Source organism: Myotis daubentonii, chromosome 3 (genome assembly GCF_963259705.1).
Source record: "Myotis daubentonii chromosome 3, mMyoDau2.1, whole genome shotgun sequence".
Taxonomy (NCBI): Eukaryota; Metazoa; Chordata; class Mammalia; order Chiroptera; family Vespertilionidae; genus Myotis; species Myotis daubentonii.
This window is the reverse complement of record NC_081842.1, coordinates 204,955,225-204,972,398: the sequence shown is the minus strand read 5'-3', so window position 1 is coordinate 204,972,398 and position 17,174 is coordinate 204,955,225. Positions and strand designations below refer to the sequence as shown.

The window sequence follows — 17,174 nt, the reverse complement described above, 5'->3', positions numbered from 1 at the left end:
CAGAGGCCAGTTGCCTCCCAGACTGAGAAACATCTGGAGGCATTTTTGCCACAACTAGGAGTGCTGCTGGCATCTAGTGGGTGGAGGCCAGGGATGCACTAACATCCTGCCCTGCACAGGTCAGGTCTCGGAATGGGGAATTATCTGGTCCCCATGGCAACAGTGCCGTGTGCGCGGAGCCCTGCCCGCTCGGGCTGCTGACCCGTGGAGTGCCCAGGACAATTGCTTACCTCCTGGGAGGCTTGGCAGCCACGGACAGTTTGGAGGTAGAAGATGTGAGTTTGAGTCTCAGCTCCTCCACTCGCTATAAGACTTGGAGCAAGTCACTCAACCTCTCTGAGCCTCCGTTTTCTATCAGCAAAATGGAGATAAAAAGGCCCGCCTTGAAGTGATTACGTGAGAAAGCATGTGGGAGCCTAGTGCCTAGCCCTGTGTTAGTGTCTCCTTAAATGTTAGCTCCCTCCCCTTCCTGACCAGAATGTCAAGGTGGAATTCTTTTCTTCTGCCATATTCACTTAAGGGCATACATTCTTTAACTTGTGCCTTCTTTTTCTCCTTGGGGACAGGGGGGCACCTGGAGATTTGTGCGGGAGGTGTCGTTTGAGGAGACTTGGGAGCCGAGCCCTTGGCTTGTGCCCAAAGACCGAGGGCCAGATGGAAGCCACAGGTCTCATTCCAGCTCTTGGTCAGACTCAACCACAACGCCCACAGGTCTCGTCCTCCCACCGACTCCTGGCACTGTTTGTGCCACCCTTTTGGCACTAGGCAAAAATCTGCCCCATGACCACTTTTATCTGGGATTTCTATTTATAGATCTTAGCATGTGGAACTTAGATTCGCGCGTCTTGGGTTGGGAGCTCCTTGAAGTAGCTTTCTTTACAATGTGGGCCACGAAAGTCAGAAACAGAGAACCCTCAAGGCAGGATTTGACAGAGGAGGTAACTAAGACTTCATAAAAGTGGTGGGCCTAGAACCCAGATCTGCAAGCCACTGCTTTTTCCATAGGACTTCAGTATGATATTGATCAGGCATCTCTGAGACCAATGCTGGGCTAAACTTGAGGAGATGATTCCCAATAATTATTGATTGAAGGAGAGATTCTTAAAGGAAACAATTCCACTTCTTATCCTCACTGTCTAAGCTCTAGGAACGTGATCCCCACAGCCCTTCTTTGAATCCTCTCTGAGCTAGTATGTACGTGGTAGGCGCTGGTTGAATGAATGACAGGGCAAATGGACAGAAGAACAGGTGGAGGGTAAATTGTGTGCAGTGGATGGGTGGGTGGGTGGGTGCGGGAGTGGATGGGAGGATGAAAGAATAGGTGGATAACTGAAACCAGAAATGTGCTTCCTAATTTCTGAAAACCAACCACAAGGAACATGTGTTTGGTTTGTAATTGTGGGTGGCCCCAAGTGCAAGGGAACATGAAGCTACGTTGGATCCCATCTTTGGGAGCTGTAATACACAAGGGGACAGAGCCACGCACAGGCAGGCAGATGGAGCGGGGGAGATGATGTGGAGCCCAGCAGGGATGGAGAGTGTAGGAGGTGGCCCTTTGGGATTCAGGCAGAATTGGGTTACTATGTGCCCAACAGAATATTTGGAGGTTCATCCCATTTGCACTGCTGCTACCACTTCAGACCCCTGTGTGGAGTTCTCAGTTTGGTCCAGTCTCAGATGCCTTCCAGGAAGCATTCCTGCCTTCCAGCGTGAATTGCATATGCTGACTTCCCTCTCCTAACACCTCCGAGTCAGCATCTACCAAGAAAAATGAAAATATTGGTTCTCAAGTTAAGCTCTGAATAGCTGTTGCATACAACAGAACTATAGATTGGAAAGGTTCTTAGAGATCATCTTCAAATGGGACCATTTTACAGATGGGAAAACTAAGGTCCAGAGAAAGGAGAGCTTTCCAAAGTCACATGCAAAACCAGTGGGAAAGGCAACCCTGTTCTCCTGATTCTCACCCCAAGAATTTGTTACTTCTTCTTCCTTGGCCCACCCAACAGACCCCATGCTCTACCAGCTGCATTAGGACTTTTGTCTTCCTGGGGGGGAAGGGGGGGGTGTCATTATTTCCTCTATCTCTGCCCTCAGTGGAGATAGAGGAGAAAATTGGAACCCTCAGGTAGTTCTGGGGAATCCCTCCTCAGTTCCCTCCTTGGGACATCATACTTCATGGAGCTGGAGTTTCTTTCCTGAAGGCCCAAATCAACAAAGTCAAGGCTAACAGGAATCAATGCAAAGTCCTGCACTTAAGTTCAAAACTACATTATACAAGAGCGAAATGGAGACCTAGTCACTGAACAGCAGCTCATCTTAATATCATTACCATTAATAATGCAACTGCCATTGCCTTTTATTTCCATAAAAGGAAATAAAACTGCACTTTGCAGTTTAGCAAGCCCTTTTACTTACCAATCTTAGGGCTCGGATTGACCATGAACAAGTATAAGAAAAAGTCTGAAAAAGTTTTAGGCGCACATCAACAGGGTGTGTATGAGCAGTGTACTGTGGCCCCTGTAAAGCAAATGAGCTATTTGTTTGCATTAATCCAGTGTAATACCAATAGGTTTTGTGCACAGCCCCTGTTCTAAATATGTTACATGATTTATTTCATTTAATTCTCACAACAACCCTCTGAAGTTTATAATTGCTGTTTTATGGGTCAGAAAACCCAAGAGGTGAAGAAAGTTGACCAAGGTCATATAGAATTCTGGTAAGTATCAAGCAAAATGTCATTCTGGACATTTCAGGACCCCTCTGGAGTCATGTGTTCAGTTTGTGGTACTGAATTTAAGGGAGACATTGACACAGAAAAATGAGGAACCCCAAAGTTTACTTAAAGCAGCGGTTCTCAACCTTCTGGCCCTTTAAGTACAGTTCCTCATGTTGTGACGCAACCATAAAATTATTTTCGTTGCTACTTCATAACTGTAATGTTGCTACTGTTATGAATCGTCATGTAAATATCTGATATGCAGGATGGTCTTAGGCGACCCCTGTGAAAGGGTCGTTCGACTGCCAAAGGGGTCGCGACCCACAGGTTGAGAACCGCTGACTTAAAGGCTCTGAGAAGCAATGAATTAGAGAACATACAATTGCTGTTTGCAAGGGCAGAAAACTCCTTTACTTAGAAACAGGTTGAGTTCACAGGACATTTACCAGTCATTTGTAGGTTAAGTACAAAGGGGCATACTCTAACCAACTGCTATTTCCACCTATTGGTGGGAGGTAAAATTGAAGTGTTGATATCAGCTACCTTAACTGCTCCATCCAATGGAAGACTGAATTTAACCTTTCATGCATAGAAGAGCTTTTTTTTTTTAATCCTCGCCTGAGGATATTTTTTCCTCATTGATTTTTAGAGAGAGTGGAAGGGAGGGGGAGAGACAGTGAGAGAGAAACATCAATGTGAGAGAGACACATCAATTGATTGCCTCCCACACACACCCTGACCAGGGATGGAGCCTGCAATCAAGGTATGAGGTACAAGCCCTTGACAGAATCAAACCTGCAACCCTGAATTCCGTTCACGGGCCAACACGAAGACCTAACCACTAAGCAAAACAGGCTAGGGCCACAGAAGTACTTTTAACCTGACAGTTGTCATATATAAGAGGTAGCAGATTACCTTTGTGGGCTGAGAATTAGGACCAATGGGTGAAAATCCAAGAAGAGAAATGTTGGTTCCAACATGAAGATTAATTTTCTGATAATGAAAATTTCCCAACAACTCCAGGGGCTGCTTGGGATCAGTGAGGTTTTTGTCTGTGGAAAAGACAGTCAAGCTGAACCTCCCATCTCTCAGGTGATTGGGGAAATCCATCCCAATGTTTTGGTGGGTCAAGGTCATTCATGGGTTATTTTCTCTGAGTTACAGTTGGCCTTTTGAGCAGGGTCACCTAGGAGTGGTACTGTCTTTGTTTTCTTATCCAACAGGGAACTTTTAGGCCAAGCCAGAGGGAAGGAGGGTACCACTGGGGCAGAGCAGTAGGGGAGATATTTTCGGCAGGCGGGCCTGGCAACATTCATCTTCCAGATTTGGCTCTGACACTTGAACAAGGAACAGGGAGGAGTGGCTCAGGAGTAAATGGTCATGACCCTCTATCACTTCCCAAACTGACCTCCCACCCAAGGCCATTTGTAAACAACCCAAGGGACAACAATCCGTTGTTGATTCTGTAAATGTAATTAAGGCTCTGCTGAAGATGTCCAGAGTTGCCCAGTGTTGCCCAGGGCAGGGACCAGTAAGGTAGGATCAGTCAGGGGCAGGGGCCTGCGGCAAGGGCTCTGCCTCTCTCTGCTGCGCCCCAGCCTGTGTAGGTTTTCCATCAGAGCCTGATATTGACTTGAGCTCTGGATGCTGGGCCATTTGTATCTTGTGTATTCACTGGGAGGATTCACTGGGGGAAGGGGTTATGGAATCCGACAGACCCAGCTTGAATGCTAGCACAGCCACAATATTAGCTTGGTGAGCTTATATTGATTTCGCTCTGCTCTGAGCCTCTGTTTTCTCATCTGTAGAATGGGCACGGTGACTGCACCTTCCTTGCCAGATAGGTAGGAGGATTCAATAAGACCTTCCACACAAAGCACTCAGTGCAGTGCCTAGCACATAGTTGTATTATTATTATTATTGGCCCAGTACACGAAATTCGTGCAAGGGGCTCAGCCCTCTCAGCCCCGGCTTCGTCTGGAAGGTCGTCCGGAAGGTCGTTCGGCTGTCTGGTCTAATTAGCATATTATGCTTTTATTATTATAGATTATTATTATTAAATTAACCTCAGTCAGTGAAAACCAGCATCACCCACTCCGTACACCCCTATGCACCCCCTTTTCTATAGCCATAGACTGTTGTCATAGGCATATTTGATACTGAAATCCCCCTACTGGACCTCACTTGGTTAACAAGACCGGCTGGGGCTCCACACATGAAAACACCCACAGCCTTGGCCCTCACTGTTCCACCTCCCTCCCTCCCGCCTTCTCGGAGGTGGCAGGAACAGAGCTGTAATTGAGAGCCCTCGTCCCGAGATGAGGCAAGAGATGCTCTGAGACTGCTCACTGCCCGCTCAGAAAGAAGAGTAGCTGGGCCCACCGAAAAGAGTTGCACCTGGAACTGGGGAGGTTGCCCAGGAGGTCATCCCGAGAGGAGCCGTGTCCTGGTGCCTTAGACGCTGCATTACCGGTCAGTGTGTGTGTGTGTGTGTGTGTGTGTGTGTGTGTGTGTGTGTGTGTGTGTGTGTGTGTTTTTCTGTGGTGACTGGTCCCGGACCCCCTAGTGTGTCCCACAGCGGGGTGGTGCGGTGGGAAGGATACAGACTTTGAAGTTGCAGGGTCAGCTTCCAGGCTGTGTGAGCATGGACAGTTAGCTTTATCCCCAAGTCTTGGGGGCCTCACCTGAAACAAGGGGAGAGGAAACCCTGTTTTACATAAGTTAACAAATTAAACCGAAGCATGGATTTTTAAAAATACCTGCCACGGGTGTTGCCATGTGCAGGCCCTCCGGTGGTGGCTTCTGTCATTTTTGTGTTGTTGGTTCAGCGGTGGGCGTGTGCACAGGCAGGATGTAGCTTATCCAGTGATTATTCCACGTCTCTCTCACTAAGTGACTCTTGATCAGCAGCCACCCACATGCCTCTCTTTTCTGTTTTTAAAAGAAATTTTGAGAAAGCATGACTGGTGAGTCTTCTCAGCTTGATATTGGTGGCGATAGAAGCAGAGGGTATATAGGCAGATACATATTAAAACTATGTACTGGGATGGAGAACAGTGTGGGGGGCAGGGCAGGTATCTCCCCTTAGGAGTAGGGGGGAGTTATGGGGGGGCGGGGGGAGACTTTCATTCCATGTTCTCATATTGGTCCACACTTATTTTTATTTATTTATTTTTAAATACATTTCTTTATTGATTTCAGAGAGGAAGGAAGAGGGAGAGAGAAGTAGAAACATCAATGATGAGAGAGAATCATCCATCAGCTGCCTCCTGCACACCCCCCACTGGGGATCGAGCCCACAACCCAGGCATGTGTCCTTGGCCGGAATCGAACCTGGGACCCTTCAGTCCGCAGGCCGACGCTCTATCCACTGAGCCAAACCGGCGCTAGAGCCACACTTATTTTTATAGAAAAAAATTTTTGTTGTTGTTTTGAGCTCCAGATCCACCTCTCTGTAATTTAGTTCAGCAAATATTTCCTAATATCCACTAGAACACGAAAAAGCACTTTTCATACCTACCCTCTACCCCTCAGCTCCCTTGGGAAAAGCTACCTCATTTTACAGGTGCGCAAACCAAGCTGGGAGAAGGTCAATTACTCCCCCAGGTACTTCTACTGGCAAAGGTGAGTGGATCTGGACACGTTATCTGGGGCAGGTAGAAGGCTTTGAGAAAGAACCAGAAACAGGCTCTACCCTCAGTGAACCTGGGAGCTTAGCTGCCAGCCACAGCCAGTGAGCCGCACGCTGTGGTGTGTTCTTCTCTGAGTGCTGTGGAGGGAGGGAGAGGACTGGATGGCTAATTCTGTCCGGGGAGGACTCTTCCTGGGGTGCCTGGGCTGAGCCTTAAAGGATGTGATCTTTTTGGATTGGGAGCAGGCGGGGGAGCATGGCCGACCTGGGCCTGTTTAGGACGGTTAGGACACAGGAAGTCCAGTCGGGAAGAAACGTTGGCCAAGGTGGGGAGGTCAGGAGGCAGAGCCACAAGGGGACTCCCCGCTGGGCGTCTTGAGGGTCTGGTCTAAGCAGGGAGGTGCAGACAAGAGCCGGGAGGCTTTAGGCAGAGACCTAGGGGAGAGCTGAGAAAGTGAAGGCAGAGTCATCCTATGGCTCCACAGGGCCTGGCCACAGAGGGTGCTCCTGAGGCGGGAGCCCCAGCCGGGGGTGGACGGCCTGACCCAGTGGAGGAGTGTTTCCATCAGGAGTTGGGAGGGTCTGGCAGAGAAGCGGCCCGGCGGTGGGGGCTCTCGGGAGATGCCCACGGTGGGGGCCTGGGGAGGGCAAAGCCCGGGGCAGCCAGCCCAGAGACAGCAAAGACCAGGAATGATGGGGGTGGGGGACGATGGAGAGGTCCATTGTCACAGCTTTTGGCAGAGGCTGGTGTGAGGAGCTGGACGCTTGAAGACAGAGGGTGGAAATGGCCCATGGAGGGCTTTTGCTGCCAGATTTAGAAGTGTGGGCGCTGGGGAGATGATGGTTTTTTGAGCCCAAGAATGCCGTGGTCACACCTACAGCCTTTCTCTACTAAAATGTGAGCTTCTCCCCCCCCAAAATAAAATAAAATGGAATGTGAGCTTCTGGAGGCAGGGAGTTTGTCTTTTATTTCATTGTGTATTCCCAGCACCTAGCACAGGGCCAATCACTTCGCAGGTGTTCGATTCATATTGGTTTACTAAATATGTTGACTCACAATATATATAAGGGCTATGGATATGTACTGTTTATGGGTATATGCTATGTTTATGGACATATATGTATGTCGTAAACATTTTTTAAACTTTGATGAAAAAAATATACACGATTTAGCCAAGGTAGTAACCTTGGGGGAAGGATTGAGATAGACTAGAAAAGGGATTTCAACTGAGTCTCTTGTTGTTGTTTTTTAAATAAAGAATAGAAGAAAATGTGATTGTAAACATTTGTTCAATCCGAGTTTATTTCAGAGAGGAAGAGCGAGGGAGAGAGAGATAGAAACACCAATGATGAGAGAGAATCACTGATCGGCTGCCTCCTGCACGCCCCCTACTGGGGATCGAGCCCACAACCCAGGCCTGTGCCCTTGATCAGAATCGAACCCGGGACCTTTCCGTCCATAGGCCGACGCTCTATCCACTGAGCCAAACAAGCCAGGACTTTATTATTCTTAAATATTTTTTTTATTGATTATATTTAGAGAAAGAGGAAGCAAAAGGGAGAGAGAAACATCTATCTGCTGCCTCCCGCATGCCCCCTACAGGGCAGGGAGCCCACAACCTGCAACCTGGGCATGTGCCCTGACCGTATTTGAACCAGCAACCTCTTGGTGCAAGGAATGACACTCAGCCAACTGAGCCACATCGGCCAGGGCAGAAATACTTTTTTAATTATAAAGAACTAGGGGCCCGGTGCACGAAATTCGTGCACTGGGTGTGTGGGGGGGGGAGTGTCCCTCAGCCCAGCCTGCCCCCTCTCACATACTGGGAGCCCTCAGGCGTTGACCCCCATCACCTCCAATCGCAGGATCGGCCCCTTGCCCAGGCCTGACGCCTCTGGCTGAGGCGTCCGGCCCGGGCAGCGGGGACCCGCAGCTGCAGCGGCCCCGCGATCGTGGGCTCCGCTTTAGGCCCAGGCAAGGGACCCCTAGCTCCCGGGACTGCCAGCTTCGACCGTGCCCAGCTCCCATCGCTGGCTCCACCCCTACTTCCTGCTATCACTGGCCAGGGCAGCAAAGGCGCCTGATTCTCCGATCATGGCTGGGGGGCAGGGCAAAGGTGGCCCCAGGGCCACCTTTGCCCTGCCCCCCAGCTCTTAGCTCCCCCCTGGGTTTCTGATCACTGTCAGTGGCAGGGGGCTTCTTCCTGCTTTCCCTTTCGCCTCCCTGCATTGTGCCTACATATGCAAATTAACCGCCATCTTGTTGGCAGTTAACTGCCAATCTTAGTTGTCAGTTAATTTGCATATAGCCCTGATTAGCCAATGAAAAGGGTAGCTCGTACGCCAATTACCATTTTTCTCTTTTATTAGTGATGATAATATATACCCTGGCCGGCGTGGCTGTTGGTTGAGTGTCGACCTCTGAACCAGGAGGTCACAGTTCAATTCCCGGTCCAGGCTCCACATCTTCCTAGCTGTGTGACTTTGGTTCATTCACTCAACCACTCAGCCTCAGTTTGCTCAGCTGCAAAATGAGAGGATTAAATGAGCTTATGTGGTGTGTGAAGGCGCCTGGGACAGGGCCTGGTGCATGATAAATGCTCAACATGCATTAACTCTCCTCCCACGGAGAGCTTTGTGCAACCTGACCTTTGTCCTCCTTCCTCTCACCCGTCAGCCCATGTGAATGGATCTCCTCCCGTGGCTTATGTCACTGACTACTTCATCATCACAGTTAATTTTTTTCCCCATCGCCTCCTTAGATTATAAAACATTTAAAAGCAGGAATATCATTCCAGACGCTGTTGCAGGCAGTGAAAAGCCCTCTAGGGTGGGAGGCAGATGTCCTGGGTTAACTTCTGCTGGGTAAACTTGGGGCTGCATGTAGTTTGGGGGGGCTTCAGTTTCATCAGTTGAATGGCAATAACAATAACCTCCCTCACACCGTTTCTTGAAGAGCAATTCAGACATTCTGTGTGAACCTGGTCAGGGGGAGTTTAATAAATGTTGTTGAATGGATTTAAACTGCTTTGAAAAATGAAGTTCTTTACAAATATCAGACAGTATTTTTAATTCCCTAAAGTATATAGCAAAGGGCCTGTGTTGACTTGCGGAAGGCTTGAATATTCTCCAATCATCCAGAGAAAGGCCAGAGGAAGCATCACACCGGGGTTATAAAGCTCACTCTGATTTGAAACAAAATTTCATCTTCACTCCCACCAGGATCAAGATGACCACAGCCACCCCTCTCGGGGGGACCACCTTCTTCTCACTGAACGTGACCACCAGAGAAGATGACTTTCTGTACAAGAGTAAGGCCCACTTGGCATGGCAGCTGGGGGAGGGATGGCGGGGCAAGTGTCCAGGTCAGCTCCTGGTCCAGAGGTCAAGAGCTTGGGCTCTGGAGACAGACCGCCTGGGTCTCGGTCTCAGGTCTACTGCTTGCCAACTGGGCGACCTTGAGCGTGTGACTTCACTGCTCTGTGCCTGTTTCTTCATCTATTCGTGGGATATTAATGACGTTACCACACAAGGTAGGTGAGGATTAAAATAGACAATCCATGTAAAGAGCTTAGAACAGCTAGATGTGTGCTGAGTACCCAATGGGTAGTATTATTACTACTGTTATTTTCATTAGGGAGTTTGGGGGTCTAGAGGGCCATGGGAATTTGAATCTTTTGTAAGATGTCCCTAAATGGGTCGCCTTAAAGTGTAGCTACTGTCATACTAATTTTGCAAGGCAAACACATCCCATCAGTTCACAAAGGAGTGAATGAATGTAGGTGGGAGGAGTTAGCCCAGGGGAGGCATCTGCAGGAACCAGGGGTCCCCAGGAGGAAACATTGGAGGGCCAGCTGATTGTACTGGGGGGAGTCTGGGTCCGGTCCAGTCATTCCAGTTGACTTGGTATACACTTCTGCAGATGCAGCAGGCCTCCTGACACATGGTGTGTCCCCCCGTAGTGAACAGGTCCAGGCTCTGGTGCTGGCAGGGAGCTGGATGAAGGTGAAGGTGGATGTATGTGTAGAAAATCAGTGATTCTTGGGGCAATGAGGTCTTTATCCTCTCCCTTTTTTTGTTTGTATTTTCAAAATTTTCTACAAAAATTACATATTACTTTATCAAAAAGAGGGAAGGGCCCTGGCCGATGTGGCTCAGTGGTTAGAGTGTCAGCCCATGCACTGATGGGTCACGGGTTCGATTCCTAGTCAAGGGCCCATACCTGGGTTGCAGGTTCAATCCTCGGCCCTATTTGGGGGGCGTGCAGGAGGCAACCGATCTCTTTTTCCCCCTCCTTCCCTCCCTCCCTTTCACTCTCTAAAAATCAATGGAAAAAATATCCTCCGGTGAGGAATAGTTTAAAGTAAAGAAAAAAGAGGGAAGGGTATTTTGCTTGCCTGTTTCCCAAAAGAGGTTTGGAGCTGGGTAACGCTGGACTCGACCCAAGGCAGAGTTTTGGCAGGCGATGTGCTGAGGACATAGCTCCCAAGCCCCGTGTGAGTAGGGAGCACGGCTGCTCAGACGTGACTCTGTCCCGGGGTCAGCAGTGAGGTGCGGCGTTCTCCTGTCTTCCCCTTGGCCCAGCGGGGATGTCAGGTGCCACGGTAGGAGCCCCCCTCCCAGGCTCCGACTGCTCCCCACATTTCAGGTCCCACATTTGTCACCTCTCCTCTCCTCGTTGTAGGTTCTGGAGCCATCGTTGCTGCCGTTGTTGTGGTTGTCATCATCATCTTCACCGTGGTTCTGATCTTGCTGAAGGTGTACAACAGGTATGGGTCCCTTCAGGGACGCCAGAATGAATGGGAGCTAACACGTGTGGATGCCCGTCACGTACCCAGCAGCACCCAAGGGTCCATCCTCAGCCTCTAGCCCTTTGTGGGTTCTTTTTTGATATCTGCTCCCCTAGAGGAACTTCACAGTGACCAAATATTTTTGTACTTGGAGATAATATTTTTTAAAATATAACAGGGATAATGACAATGATATAGGCCTTGAGCATGGTGGCAAACACCTGTACATATATACAGGTAATAGAGGGATGTTTCAATCCTCTTCTCTTGGGTAGTCCCCTGCTGGGTGAACCACATGACTATTTGGGGTGACAAATACATGTACACGTGACTCCACTTTCTGGGACCAAATAAGATAAAATAAAATAATAGAACTTGATTGCATGAAGAATAAATGTTGTGTTATCACCTCTAATCACAACTTTGCTAGAAGGTCATTCTTTTCAAGGAAGAAATCAATTGTCAAAGTTTAAAAAACAGTATGTACAGTATGATAAGACACCTGGATTACACACTCACATTCAAGGAGAGCTCAAATGAGACACAACAAGGTGTTAACAAGCAGGGCTGTATGGGGTTGCTAGTTAGTTGGTTGTTGGTTTTTCTAGGGGAAGGGCCCGTGCATCCTTATTTTATTTTTTTTAATTTAAATTTCATTTTGCTTTTTATTTCTTTCACCTCAGGCCCAATGGATATAGTTTTTTTAAATATATATTGTATTGATTTTTTACAGAGAGGAAGGGAGAGGGATAGAGTTAGAAACATCGATGAGAGAGAAGCATCGACCAGCTGCCTCCTGTACACCCCGCACTGGGGATGAGCCTGCAACCAAGGTACATACCCTTTTTTTTTTTTTAATTTAATTTTATTTTTTTTAATTGCTTAAAGTATTACAAAGGGTATTACATATGTACCCTTGACCAGAATCGAACCTGGGACCCTTCAGTCCCCAGGCCGACGCTCTATCTAGTGAGCCAAACCGGCTAGGGCCATCCTTATTTTTGAGGATTAATAAACATGCATTGTTTTTATCATAAAATTAATATTATTTATATCGGTAGATGACATATATTCATCTCTTACTATGTGCCACGCATGTCCTAAGCTTCTTACATGTATTAAGTCATTTACACTTCACAACAACCCCACAAGGTGGGTCCTACTGTTATCCCCAAATTTTTAGACATGAAAAAACAGGACAGGAAGATTAAGTAACATGCCCAAGGTCATGCAGCCCTAACTGCCGGAGTTGGGACTCAGCCCAGTCCATCTCCCGCCAAAGAAAATACTACACCACTACAAGTAATAATCATGATAATGATAACATGTAATAAGTTATTTTTAAAATCCTTTGGGGTGTTACAATTTGAGTCTATCCCAAACCAGGAAGTGGCATCAGACCCCCGTGTCTACCCTTCATTCCTCTCGGTCACTGATGGGGCTCTAAGCCCCTTTCCGAGCGGGTAAGGTGCATAAAGACTCCACTCGCCCCTGTTTAAATGATGTTTGGTCTGTCAGGCAAGTCATTTAACCTCTCGGTGCCAATTTTATCATCTTTCAAATGGAAGGATCTCAAAGTGTGATAATTGTGTTATGGTCACATTGGAGAATGCCCTTGTTCTTAGTACTACCGAGGGGTAAAGTGGCATAGTGTCTGCAACTAACTCACAAATGGCTTGTGATTTTAAGAAATCACACACAATTCTGTGTGTATGTATGTGTGTGTGTAAGTGGTGGGGGGTGGGGAGAGAGACAGCGAGAGAGAGAGAGAGAGAGAGAGAGAGAGTGAGAGAGAGAGGAGAGAGGGAGAGAGAGAGAGAAAACAAATCTGGCAAATTGTTAACAACCAATGAACTGTTTGATGAAGAGTATTCGAATATTAATTGTACTATTTGTGCAACTTTTCTGAGGATTTGAAATTTTTAAAAAAGAATTATGACAGGTCAACAAGAAGAAATACATAGACATTAGAATGAATGGTTGTTGTTAATTATTGAACTTTATGGCATATGAAATGAAGGACAGGATATGCATTTTAAGTATATTCTCTTCTCAATTATGTTCAAAGTTACTAAATATTTCTAGCAATAAAATTAGCAAGCATAATGAGACTGCAAAACTTAACTCATGCTACCAAAAATGGAACATCTTTGTCTTTAATACAGCCACCGATCTGACAGTTTACTCATTCATTAATAAGAAAAAATAAAATAAAGTATGTAATTTAGATTAAACAAAAAATCAAAGGGTCAGACTAGCTAATGTCTAAGGTGCCATCCAGCTGTGAAATTCTATGGTTGGCAATTAAGCAACATAATTTAATGATGATCAACATCAACCTCTTCGCCAGAGCCATAGTCACAGAACTCACTCCCTGGGGCAGAGGAGGGGAGAGACTCAACCAAGTGTGCGTATCTCATTGCAGGAAAATGAGGGCGAGGCGGGAGCTGGAGCCCAAGGGCCCCAAGCCAGTCTCCCCCTATGCTCAAGGCCCTACCAGCAGCAGCAGCCAACAGCCTGCAACTGTGACCTTCAGCCCTGTTGACGTCCACGTGGAGACTCGGTGACCCCCACCCTGGTGCTATCTCAGCTACTGTCTGAAGAGCCTTCTCCAGTCAAGACCAGCAAGCGCGTTTCTCCCTTGGCAGCTTCAATATGAGTTCCTTCCAGTCAGATCGACAGGGGCTTCTCATCCAACCCCTGAAGCTTCAGGCAACCCCCACCCCCATCCTGCCTGCCCTCCCCACCCCCGCTGTGTCCGTATCTCTGCTGCCACCTTACCAAAAAGCTGTGGAATACCCTTTTGTCATCTGAGGAGGTAGAGCTGTGAAGGGAATCCAATGATGTGGGTTTGGCTCTCTCCCCTCAAAATTGATAGCTAGACAGACAGACAGCCCAGGAGTTTTCTGGTCAGGGGTCAGGGCATGCTCCTGAGAGTGTCAACAACTGAGTCATGTCAGAGTAAGGGCCATATCCACAGCTTTGTCGAGCGAACTATTCAATCCCATAATCAGGGGAACTAACTGGACTAACTAACCAGAAAACCAGCTCGTTGATTTGTAACTTATTCCAGTACTAGATGACCGCTTACTAGCTCAGGACGATGGATTGATCAGCACACCTTTCCCTCTTTAAGAAAGGTTGAGGAGAACACGGAATTCTTCCCCAAAGGTTTCTAATCATTAGTAAAAGTCAGATTGGCAGGCATAGGGTGACCTTGAGGATTAATGGCCTCTAGGACACTACTGATTGCTACAGTGTCCAGGGGCCTGGAACAGCCTGGTGGCTGGTCAGAGCCCCTCCTTCGCTCTGGGTGGATTAACGCTGGCTCAGTCTCATTTCTCGGCTCCCCTCGATTTGGATTCTGAGCAATCTTCGCTCTCGGGTTAACACGTCCGCTGGAGAACCAGTCTTTGGACAGATTAGATTACAGCTCTATTTATGTTACCTGTGCCCTTTCCTGGTCACCTTGCAGAAAGTCAGGACACATTCAAAATACCTCATTCACAACTCATTTCTCTATAGAGAGCTAGCCTCTTTGACTCCTTAAAGCGATTTGGAGTTAAGAAGACCTGCCTTCCGAGCTCTGCTTCCTGGTTGTGTGGCCTTGGGGAAGTGACTTGACCTCTCCTTATCTGGTTTCTTGACCTTGAAGTGAGAATGATAACATCTGCCTCACGGGGCTACAATAACAAGCCCTGGTCTCCGTAAAGCAGCTCTGATAGTGCCTGGCACCAGCAAATGCTAAATGAATGGGAGCCCGTGGCGCTGCTGTTACCATATTTCTTCAATTGCAAAACATTTTTTTACATTTTAATGATTATGAACTCAGAATGTGTCTTAAAATTGATGGGTCCCTAATGTAGTTGTTTGTTCGTTCTCTCTCTCTCTCTCTCTCTCTCTCTCTCTCTCTCTCTCTCTCTCTCCTGTTTTTAAAATCCATTGTGCATCTTGGAATGGAAGGCATCTTGAAAACAAGGTCATCGATCCTTATTCTGTTCCAGAAAGTGACACACTGACATTTAACTCCAATTCTAGGACTCTCCCTCATGGGATTAGAATCCCTTTTGAGGAGAAATTGAGGACTAGGGAGGTGAGAGGACTGACAGCGGGGTCACCCGCTCAGGCCACCCCCTATAAAAATGCTCACTTAAATAACGTCTGGAGAAATACTGGCAAATTCTTCCTCCCCAGACACCGTTTCTCTGTACTGTGTTTAAATACCCACCGCGTACCAGGCTCGTTGCGAGCTGCTTTCATAGGCGTTACCTTATAGGATTTATTTTTCCCAGTAACCTCGGGCGTATTCTTTCTCCCTTGGCAGGTGAGAATCTCACACTCCCAGAGAAAAAGCACTTGTCCAGAGTCACACAGCTAGTAAGTTGCAAAGACTCAAAGCCAGGTCTCTTTGACTCCAAAGTCCACCTTTTTGTTGTATCACTCTCCTCCAGCATCCCGGCTCAAAGAACATGGACTCCTTTGTGGACTGAACAAGAGGGCAGACTTGCCCGTGTGTCCGAGTGGAGGTCAGGGGTCTGGCCTCCAAACCGAAAGCGAAAGTGGGGGCAAAGCCAGTCGGTAACCACCTCTGAGCTTCCCTGATTGTAGCGAGAGGAGCCCTTTCTAAACCCACCAGAGCTCTAACGATTCCTGTTTCATCCCCCTCTCCCTCTCCTCCCTTCCCCACTCCCCACTCAGGCCCAGGGAGCAAGGTGTGGAACCAGGGCAAAGCCATTTCTTTAAGGACTCAAGCTCCAAATAGATATGTTACCTAAATGTATTCTGCTTTAAAAACAATGTTTTTTTAAATATTCCAGCTCTAAAACCAGACTCTTCCGCCCACAGTAGCCTGGTCCTGGAATTACTCGAGGAGTTACCTTCTAGTATCTGTTTCTTTTGCTAAATGAAAGCTTGGAAATGGAGGAAAGAAGAGAAGTAGAGAAGTGAGGGGGAGGAAATAAAAGGGTTTGAGTGTTTTAACTGATAAAAGCCCTGTACGGGCTCCTGTGTGCAAGTTGAGGTGCTACTAAACCCATGAAGTCACAGTCCCTGCTCTCGGGAGCTCAGCGGTCTCCTGTGACAGGGACCTCACAGTACATTTGTGCATTTTGTTTCTGACAGGTGCCTTTCCTAACTGAGCAGATGCTGCCTTAGTTGGCCACTGAATCAATAAAAGATATTAAATGCTTAAAGGACAATGTCCAAAAATAAAGAATGTTAAATCCAATGTTTGTTGAGTTGATTTCAATGAATTTTAGAGCTGGCAAAGACCTTTCCTAAACACTTCCTTTTCCTGACCACGTGAATAGTGTCCTGAGGGAAAGCCCGAGCCTTTTCCAACTCACTTTAAAAGAATGATGGAGAAGGCGGGTCGCCATCAGCAGACCTTCTGGGAGTTTGGAAATGTGTTACCTTGATTAAATATTACAAAAGCAATACCATTTGAAGGCCTGCTGTTAACCACCAGAGGTGCCAAGATGCCAAAGTTTGGGGACCCAGGGAAGTATAAGAGACATTAGAATGGAACCAAAATAACCAATAATGATGTTTATCATTAACTAAGCACCTACACTGTGCCAGGCATATGTGTAAATTCAGTCTTAGTTAGTAGTGCTAAATTGAATTGAATTTTCTTGGTATCCTTATCAAATAAGTCCTTGCATAAATATAAGGACTTATTTCTGGACTCTGAAGTCTATTTCATTAATCTATAGTTCTGTTCTTATGCTAATACCACACCGTCTTGATATGGAGTAAGTTTTGAAATCTGGAAGCATAAGTCTTCCAACTTTATTCAGTCCACCATCTTTTTTATTTTTCCTTTGTAAAATATTTTAGCTATTCTGGGTCCCTTACATCTCCACATGAATTTTAGGATTAGCTTGTCAATTTTCGCCAAAAAAGAAGAAGCTGAGAGTTTGATAGGGATTGCATTGAACCTGTAGATCATTTTGGGAGTATTGCCATCATACTAGTATTAAGTCTTTTAAGTTGTTCATTGCTAGTGATTTTTGTTGTGGTTTTACTTTTATTT

General features: G+C 47.0%; 1 protein-coding gene across 5 annotated transcripts in view; it reads left to right on the top strand.

The window, feature by feature from the left end:
- Positions 1-16,367, top strand: part of NCMAP (non-compact myelin associated protein) — a 36,632-nt gene extending 20,265 nt beyond the window's left edge. For 3 of the 5 annotated variants that reach the window (XM_059690807.1, XM_059690810.1, XM_059690806.1), the window contains 3 exons: positions 9,573-9,661; positions 11,035-11,119; positions 13,566-16,367. In XM_059690807.1, coding sequence (XP_059546790.1) covers positions 9,580-9,661; positions 11,035-11,119; positions 13,566-13,707 — 309 coding nt within the window. In that variant the 5' untranslated portion in view covers positions 9,573-9,579 and the 3' untranslated portion in view covers positions 13,708-16,367. Of the gene's footprint in view, positions 1-5,079; positions 5,192-6,253; positions 6,344-9,572; positions 9,662-11,034; positions 11,120-13,565 lie in introns of all 5 variants that reach the window. The other 2 variants (XM_059690809.1, XM_059690808.1) reach the window with 2 other exon arrangements.
- The last annotated feature ends 807 nt before the right edge of the window (positions 16,368-17,174 follow it).